Here is a 9,939-nt window from a genome sequence, read left to right as displayed (position 1 = left end):
GGAAATCGTTGGGAAACTCGACAAAAATGTGTCCAACGGGCACTTAGTAAATGAGCCCCGGTCTCTTCAATGTTTAATCAAGTTCCAACAAGGTTTTTCACCATGGAAAAGGTCCATAGATAAAGCATTACACCTTTCCCCGTGCTGAAGAGTTTTATTTATAACATCCCGAAATTAACGCTCAAGCATCTTGGTTCAGGGTAACTAAGCTCATTGTAGCCTAAATCAGGAAGGGTAAATCTATGGCGCAGATAAAAAGATAGAGAGTAAAATGTTTCTAAAAATGCATTTATTGTACTCACAAACATAAAAGTTTAAGCGCTTTTCATTAAAATCCAAAACATTCAAGGCAGAGAGCTTTACACGCCCAAGAGTAGACAGGGTTTCTCCACTGTTGACCATTGAAGCAAAGTATCAGTGGTGAAGCACAGCTAACACCTTGTTGCTGAACAACTGCCATTTTTATGATGTGAAGGTACTTCAGTTTGCAGCCCATATTACATTATGGGATAGCAAGGTGCTAAACATTAGTAAGCTACAGGGAAAGCATGTAGGATCCTTAGTAGAGATGAGCAGACTCAGCATTCAAGTTCAGACACATTGCCGGATTGGTGGATTGCCGGTTTGCGGCCAAGAATCAAGACCTGGACAACCAAAAATCAGGGGTGAACTCAGGAGTAAGGAACCTTCAAGTGCAGTCCTAGGGGGTAGGACATCATTTGATCATGACATCTTAGTGCATCTTTTATCATAGAAACAAGGGTAGTATACATTTAGCTATACCACTTTATACTATTCTGGCTATAAAATAACCAGGTATGGACACAAAAAAATTATAAAAAAAACTGCAACCAATAGTACAGGAAAAGAGACACAACAGTCTATGGTTTTTATTGAAATAAAATAATTACACATGTACTGAATAATATTCTAACATATACACTCACCGGCCACTTTATTAGGTACACCATGCTACTAACGGGTTGGACCCCTTTTGCCTTCAGAATTGCCTCAATTCTTCGTGGCATAGATTCAACAAGGTGCTGGAAGCATTCCTCAGAGATTTTGCTCCATATTGACATGATGGCATCACACAGTTGCCGCAGATTTGTCGGCTGCACATCCATGATGCGAATCTCCCGTTCCACCACATCCCAAAGATGCTCTATTGGATTGAGATCTGGTGACTGTGGAGGCCATTTGAGTCCAGTGACCTCATTGTCATGTTCAAGAAACCAGTCTGAGATGATTCCAGCTTTATGACATGGCGCATTATCCTGCTGAAAGTAGCCATCAGATGTTGGGTACATTGTGGTCATAAAGGGATGGCTGTGGCATTGCAACAATGCTCAATTGGTATCAAGGGGCCCAAAGAGTGCCAAGAAAATATTCCCCACACCATGACACCACCACCACCAGCCTGAACCGTTGATACAAGGCAGGATGGATCCATGCTTTCCAAATTCTGACCCTACCATCCGAATGTTGCAGCAGAAATCGAGACTCATCAGACCAGGCAACGTTTTTCCAATCTTCTACTGTCCAATTTCGATGAGCTTGTGCAAATTGTAGCCTCAGTTTCCTGTTCTTAGCTGAAAGGAGTGGCACCCGGTGTGGTCTTCTGCTGCTGTAGGCCATCTGCCTCAAAGTTCGATGTACTGTGCGTTCAGAGATGCTCTTCTGCCTACCTTGGTTGTAACAGGTGGCGATTTGAGTCACTGTTTCCTTTCTATCAGCTCGAACCAGTCTGCCCATTCTCCTCAACAAGGCATTTCCGCCCACAGAACTGCCGCTCACTGGATGTTTTTTCTTTTTCGGACCATTCTCTGTAAACCCTAGAGATGGTTGTGCGTGAAAATCCCAGTATATCAGCAGTTTCTGAAATACTCAGACCAGCCCTTCTGGCACCAACAACCATGCCACGTTCAAAGGCACTCAAATCACCTTTCTTCCCTATACTAATGCTCGGTTTGAACTGCAGGAGATTGTCTTGACCATGTCTACATGCCTAAATGCACTGAGTTGCCGCCATGTGATTGGCTGATTAGAAATTAAGTGTTAATGAGCAGTTGGACAGGTGTACCTAATAAAGTGGCCGGTGAGTGTATATTGGTACAACCATGACCAATATTAAAAACAAAAAAAAAAACTTTTGTAAAACCCAGTATTTAATTTAAGTGACCTTCTAATTTTTGAAAATTAAAACTTCCGTTTCCTTGATACAAGAATTTGATCCCTACCACACATCAGAGGCGAGGAATGACTTTCATCTGGTATGTATGGGGTCTTGATGCATTAGTGTTGGGCTCTGGTTTTATGCTCAGGTTTTTTCTGTTTATGGTCGGCTCCAAGGTAAACTTCTGCAGTATGGTGGTTAGAAAGAGGAAGAGCTCCATGCGGACCAGGCCTTCTCCCGCACAGACACGTTTACCTGAAGAGCAACCAAAGGTAATCAAGATACTATAATCAACCAACACATAGATATACTCAAATGCTAATTTAAGTTTCATCTTCATTTTACGTGAACAATAATTAGACCACATTTAGACATTTTCACCAACCGTACAATAGTATAAACATGAAATTCCTCATTATATTGAACTTTGACCTTATTTATGAACTTTTTTGAGTTGTCATCTCTTACCTGCAGAGAATGGCATAAATGCATCATGTTTCTTGAAGCCACCATTATCATCAAGAAAGTGTCCAGGATAAAACTCTTCTGGGTTCTTGAATTGTTTTGGGTCTTTCAGGACAGAGGTCAAGACTGGAAACACCAAGGTTCCCTGAGAATAAATGCATGAAATATAAAGTTTAGAGATGAGCGGATCGGCTATGATTGGCCATGGCTAATTGGGTGTAAATTTGTTCCATTGGCTGTTCAACGGCCATTCTGGCAATATGTCAAGGTTGCGTGGCCAAACCCGAACTGAATTAAAATGTTGGGTCCACTCCTCTCTAATGAAAACCAATCAAAGTTTCAGTGCTGAGTGGTAGATGATTAGACCCATGGAAACACGAAGTTGAGAACACCCCACCTTCTGTGGCATGAGATGTCCATTAAAATTATTGCCTTCATCGATACCAGAAAGTCTACTCTTAGATATACATTAGAAGTTCATGGAAGCAGTATTCCTCGAATGAATGAATAGTGGTTCCTTTATTAACCCACGGTTGGTGGTACAAATACACAACGATTCAGCTCCTGCATGGAGAATTGATAATGGCTCCGAGGAGGAGCTGGGACATGTCTTCACCACAAACCATGGATGAATGAATTTACCGCTATTCATTCAAGGAGTGCTCCTTCCTTGAACTTCTTTATGCTCTTTAATATTGGATTAGATAATACAAGGATTAAAATATAAAATGTAACTGTTGAAGAACAAGAATTTGGGATTTTTGAAGGAAGTATAAACAGAAGAGGTTGACAGGCCGACACACATAGTACCTTAGGAATGTGATATCCTCGGAAGGTTGTGTCCTTGCTAGTAGCATGGGGCAAACCACCTGGGGCAATATCTGCAAATCTCTGGATCTCATGGATCAAGGCTTCTGTATAGGGCATTTTACTCTTGTCTTCTATTGATGGACAGCGATCTTTGCCAATCTCATTGTCAATTTCTTTGTGGATCTTATCTGAAATTTACAAGAACTGGTGTCATAGTTTAATTATATCTACATTGTGTCACATGACTAATGGAAGATAAATTGATAGTGTTTGAAACTTATTGCATATATAAATAAAACTTGACATTACTTTGTTAAGCCCATAGTGTACCGGCCCATGACTGAGGGATTAAAGACACTAGATACAAGGAGTACTTTGCTTTCTATACGTTTTTGTGCATAAGTAGGTTCATCATATGTGATAAAGATTTATTTGGCTTCTTTATTCCATATATAGTCCCTTCACATACCCCTCCGTAGCCTTTACTTCCTCTAGTAAAATGAGGCCTACAAGAGGGTCTTTAGCATCTATCTTGATGGGGAGGAGTCACACAATAAGCAATAATATGAAATAAACAAATAAGACGAATCAATGAAAAAAGCTAAAAATGTATTACCTTGCATTTCTGGGTATTTTAACAATATAAGAAATCCGTATCTCAGAGTCAAACTTGTGGTCTCTGTTCCAGCAAAAAATAAATCTAATATAGTCCCCTCTAAGTTTTCCTCATTAAATTCTGTGTCTGGATAATTTTTTTCCTAAAAAATAAACAAACAAAACATTTAAACTAAGAGCAATTAGAAAATGTATGTTGCCAAACCAAAAGGGCTTCTACTGTTTAAAAAGGGAGTTTACCATCTCCCAATTCACTAAAAGTAAAAGCAGCATTGTGTGGAGCACCTTCTACTCTTTATGGATTCTTTCTACAATCAATGTTTCTCAGTCATGTGTTGTTCAAGGGAAAATTCTGTTTTAAAATTCATGCAAATTAGCTTCTCGATGAAACAAAGGCAAGTTCTCTAAAATGAACCCTAGGAAACAGGAAACGTATGTTCAGAATTCATAAAAAGTGCCCTACATAATGATAGTTTTATTTGTGGGTTAGTTGGGTGGTGGTAGACTTCTAATAAGGATTTGTACATCTTTGTTTCCTTAACTCCTGTTCTCCGCTGTACTGCATTTCCTTTGTCTCTCATGACAACACAGTAAACAATGGCTTTGATCAGTTAGTGATTGGCTGAGCATCCTTTCTTGGAACTTCCTGTTGTGACAGATGACTGCCAGGAAGTAGAGTAAAGTGGGGATCATAAATGGCAGTAAAAAAGTTAAATTTATGACTGGCCTTCTGTAGAGACCATTTTTCTATTATTTCTTTTTACAAATACAAATTTATTACAAACCTACCTCTTTCATCCTTGTAAGAAAGCAATCTATGAAATCACGAGGGCAATTCTCATCTATGGTGGCCCGGTGGGTTTTCACCATCTCCCTAATAAACTGTTTTAGACCATCTACAATTTTGAAGATCTTCTGGTGAGGACCAGGGATGTAGGGCATGATGGTTGGGAACATGTTAAAAAGCTGGGATAAAAAAATGGGATCAGTATTCTTCTTTTATCACATTTTATTTCATTTATACTATATATTGTCATTTCAGTTTAGTCCTGAATGTAAATAATATACTCCTGATTAAATACAATAAAAATAAACTTTTTATAGCGGGTCTACAGTTTCTATGCCGACCTTTGTGTTTCTTTGGGTTTAAAACAGTAAAAATATCTTTTTAGTCATCAGATCTGGTAGGTCTACTGTTTTCCATCGCTCCCTACTTTTTGCTATCAAATGAATGTCTACAAAGTCTACAAAGTATTCCTTTCATTTTGAATGATATCTAAGTTGCAGTAACTCAGTTCGTCTTTTTTATGGCTGGATGATATGTGAATAAAGTCTTTTGGTATTGAAACTCCTCGGTGCTGTGGCTTCCTCCATCGACAATGCCTGATTTTGGTTTTTGAGCACCAGAACCTCCAGCTGCGAGCACCACCCTTACAAATTAACCGTGCAGGATTTGGATTGCTGCCTCACTACTTGTTACTTTTTACCATAACTCAGTTCAGAAAATGCTTTATTCTGTTTATCAGCTAGAAAGAACAGCTGATCTGTTGGGCTGCTGGGTGTTGGACCCCAATCTGACATCATACCCTTGTATTGTTGTTAAATTATAGACATTTTGTAAAACTTGCCTGCCCGGAACGACTGTTGAACAACTGAAGAAGATCCTGAAGATATGACAAGAGAGTCAGGAATTTTTGGTCGTCATAATCATATCTTGCACCTAACACAACAGAGCAGATGATATTGGAAACAGAGAGTCGTGTGATATATGTTGGGTTAATTGGTGCATCTGTTATTGGATATAAAGAGGTGGTTAGATATTGCTTTTACTGTACAATAAAATACAAGCATTGGAAAACTACGGACCGTATAAAAAATGTTTACATGAGAGGCCCAAAAACATTTCTTTTGACCAACTCTTATGCTCAATCTTGACCAACTCTTATGCTCAAGAGTATAAGACAGATATTTTTGGATCTCAACTCGCCTTTATCCTTCATAAATTTCTCAGCCAGACATCGGGCTTCTTCTTGGATTCTTTCCTCAATGCTCCTCTTTCCCATTCCAAGATTTCTTAAAGTTGACAGAGAAAATCGTCGAAGGATTTTCCACCTTTCTCCAGTGCTGGCAATGACCCCTGTAAGTTAAAGGGTTTGTTCAAGAATATGAAACATGGATGGTTTATTATCTATTAGTTTGCCACCTTAGTAGGCAATACAGTTTAGTAGCCCCAAGCTGTGTTGTCTTCTGGGGAATAGTAGTTTCTAGAACCTGACCACAAGAGAGCAGTTTGACTCTGATAGCTATAGCCAGGTGGGGTAAAGGGTCTTGTTGGGTTGGCTTTGCAGTTTTAAAATGCTACTTATAAGGTTTGTGCTTGGTCTGCCCCAAATAATAAAGGTCACTGCAGTAGACATAATCAGGGCAGGGCTTCTTTGAAAAGAAAGCAGAATGTTTGAAAATGGAGGAATATCTACCTTGCTTCTTCTAATAAGGGTTTTCCAATGGCCAATCCAGTTTCATTGCTTGTTGTTGATGGCCATTGGAAAACTACAAGAGAAGGTGAATTATGACCCTTGTTAGAAGAAGCAAAAAACTTGGTAAAAGTCTTCTTGGTGGGATTGGCAAAGTTTAACAGAGTTGAGCTATTGGGGGTCATTTACTAAGGGCCCGATTCGCGTTTTCCCGACGTGTTACCCGAATATTTCCAATCTGCGGCGATTTCTCCTGAATTGCCCCTGGGATATTGGCGCACGCGATCGGATTGTGGCGCATCGGCGCTTGCATGCACGCGACGGAAATCGGGGGCGTGGCCGAACGAAAACCCGATGAATACGGAAAAACCGCCGCATTTAAACAAAAAAAAGTGTCGCGAGACTTGCACTTACCTTCACTAGGAATAGTCCGGCCGGTGAACTTGAGTGCATTTCGGCAGGCCTCGGCGGACTTCAGCGCAGCAGGAGGAACTTCCTTAGTGAATCCCGGCCGGACCCGAATCCACCACAGAAAACGCGCCACTGGATCGCGAATGGACCGGGTAAGTAAATCTGCCCCATTCTGTCTACTGGACAGTGGATTCTTAGTGATAAACATGGGAAAGTCATTCTATGAATCCCAATTCCAACCTGGATGAGCCCCAAAGAGGAAAACAGTGTGACCTTCTCTAGTATAGGATGGATGCAAGTGAATCTTTTATTGTATAGTTTGACAATGGAGTAGTGAGGGTTGACTATTCAGTCGACTCAATTTTAATGGGTCTTATGGCTAAAATATTCAAAAGGACTTGTGACACTTGAGTTGGTCTACCTGTTCTGTACTGAGGCATACCCTGAGAAGCCCCCATAAGTAGCTCTTCGGTGGATCAAGAAGCAGCGTCAAATTTAGAAGTTCCTTCTAGACTTACATAGGAGAGCAGGAAATGTTAAAATATCACCCTACAGACTACTAGAAGCTCTGGCCAGTCATAAAGTGTTGGAGCCCTTGTTCATTGGCTGTAGTCAAGGATTTAGGTGATCCACCATACTACACTGGAAAGGTGCTACTGAGAATCATGAATATCACCAAAACTCTGCAGTCCTTGCATCCTTGATTCCTCTAAGGAAACAGCATGTAAAAACAAGAATGAACCTGTCAAATTTGTAATATCCTTCAATGTCGTAAGTAGAGATGAACGAGCACTAAAATGCTCGGGTGCTCGTTATTCGAGACGAGCCCCATTGAAGTCAATGGGAGACTCGAGCATTTTTTTGCTAAAGCAGAACAGTAAAAGAACAGTGCATAATAAAATATCCCAGATGTTTCCTGATGTTTTGCTTGTAAGAATACATTGAAATAACACTATTCTTCACTTTGCAGGTGTTCGCGCGTGTCTCCCGATAGGTTCGGAGATGTTCGGAACATCTGGAATGTTAATAATATTGTTCTTTCAATGTGTTCTGCACTGAAATGCTCCTGTGTTCACTGTTTTTAATGTTTTAATTCTATTCTTCACTTTGCAGATGTGCGCGCGTATCTCCGAACCTATCAGAAGACACGCGCGCACACCTGCAATGTGAAGAATAGTGTTATTTCAATGTGTTCTTACAACATCAGGAAACATCTGGAATATTTTATTTAACAATAAAAACACTGTTCTTCACTTAATTTAATGCTCGATCTCGAGCAGGGGAAATACTCGTCCGAGTAACGAGCCGGTCCGAGTATGCTAATACTACACCGGGCAGTATACTCGGACGAGTATACTCGCTCATCTCTAGTCGTAAGCCATTCGCAGATCAATTACCAGTTTAAGCCTACAGTTATTTACTATATTGTCTTACCGAAATCCTTCTGAAAAAATTCTCCAGCTCCGGTGTCTCCTCTATCACTAAATGCATCACTACGGTCCACCAGTGCTTCCTTCACTGCATCATACCCAATTAGTACCACGGTCCGAAGATTTGCCAGGTAGAGAGTATAAACAGGTCCATACTTCTCACTTAGCTACATATAAAAAAACATACAAAAATGATGCATATAATGTAACCTTTATTGAGTTTTTATATTTTATGGGTCTGAACAGATAATCTAAACAGGATCCGGGGAAAAAAAATTTCCACTTCTAGTATAACACTGGATATCTGTTTCCCACCACCTCTGAAAGTTATGAAACCTGATGTGGTCAATCGGTGACCTTAATGGGCCACCGGTGCCTGCAAGGACCATTGAAAAACATCTGCAGGCCCACTTAACTCGGAGAGGAGATCTTTGAGGAGATCTTACCCAGCAGGCTTGGAAATGGTTTTTTGGGTCTCATAAAAAGGGGTAGGATTCCTAAGATATGGCAAGTCACATTCTACCTTAATCCTTTATAAGCCAAGAAGGTACTAAGTCTCTATGGATTAAGAGCATGTAGTGCTTTTTTCACCTTTTGGGGGTGCTGCAGTATTTACTGCCGGTAAAAAAAAAACAAATCATCCAAAACAGACAAATCTAAACATATACAGCACTTACCTCAATTAAAGACTGTGGTATTTCGGAGGTGCTAAGCTGAAAAACATTCCCCAGGATTGGAATAGGAGGAGGTCCTGGGGGTAGGTTCTTCTGTTTGATCCAATGCCACCACTTTAGAAGATATATTAGTAGGGTGACTCCAGTAGCCAGGAGAAGTGTTGATGTAATGTTCAGAGTCATCCTTTACCTCTGGGACTACAGCTCTGCCTGTACTGAGCTCCTCTATGTTTATATATTGCCAAGAAATGGGCAATAATTCGGGCAGAGACTGGTCATATGAGAGGGCAGAGTCACAATTGCATTGCTCAATATTTTGCAAATACTATTATAATTAGCAATTCAGATAATACCTCAACAATAAAGTATAAGAGCCAATCACATTACTTCTCTCAGCTGATTTGCCAACCTAAGATTATGGCAACAGAACAAAAAGTTTCTTCTAGAATTCTAGAATTTTTTTGCAAATCCTCTCTAAAGGCCTGGTGTGGGATTGCAGCTCAAAGTTATTACGTTGCAATATCATACATATTAATTTGCCAACATAAATCAGATGACGTGTGTGCATGAAGAGTATCACCAATAGGACAAAGTGGGGCACATTTACTTACCAGTCCCTGCGCAATCCCCGAGGTGCGTTCCCCGACGATAATGCACAGCTGCCGTGATTTACCAAGATCCTGCACCCGATATCCTGCATGTGTTGCTTCCCTGCTCAGGTCCGCCAGAGTTCACCTTCTTCTTCCTGGTGCATGTAAGTGCATTGTCCGTGTATAATGCGCTGTGCGGGGAGTCACTAAGATCGTGCACCCGATATCCTGCATGTGTTGCTTCCCCGCTCAGGTCCCCTGAGTTTACCTTCTTCTTCCTGGTGCATGTAAGTG

General features: G+C 40.5%; 1 protein-coding gene across 1 annotated transcript; it reads right to left on the bottom strand.

Moving 5' to 3' along the window:
* Positions 1-420: 420 nt before the first annotated feature.
* Positions 421-9,248, bottom strand: LOC140077764 (cytochrome P450 2H2-like). Its single transcript, XM_072125208.1, has 10 exons — positions 9,059-9,248; positions 8,386-8,548; positions 6,054-6,203; positions 5,695-5,855; positions 4,856-5,032; positions 4,068-4,209; positions 3,452-3,639; positions 2,645-2,786; positions 2,241-2,431; positions 421-644 (listed from the first exon to the last, which is right to left on the bottom strand). The coding sequence occupies exons 1-9, from the start codon at positions 9,236-9,238 to the stop codon at positions 2,247-2,249; spliced, it is 1,488 nt and encodes a 495-aa protein (XP_071981309.1). The 5' UTR covers positions 9,239-9,248; the 3' UTR covers positions 421-644; positions 2,241-2,246.
* Positions 9,249-9,939: the final 691 nt, after the last annotated feature.

Source organism: Engystomops pustulosus, chromosome 9, assembly GCF_040894005.1.
Source record: "Engystomops pustulosus chromosome 9, aEngPut4.maternal, whole genome shotgun sequence".
In the NCBI taxonomy this organism is placed as follows: Eukaryota; Metazoa; Chordata; class Amphibia; order Anura; family Leptodactylidae; genus Engystomops; species Engystomops pustulosus.
The sequence above is the reverse complement of the archived record's forward strand: the minus strand, read 5'-3'. Positions and strand labels throughout refer to the sequence as shown.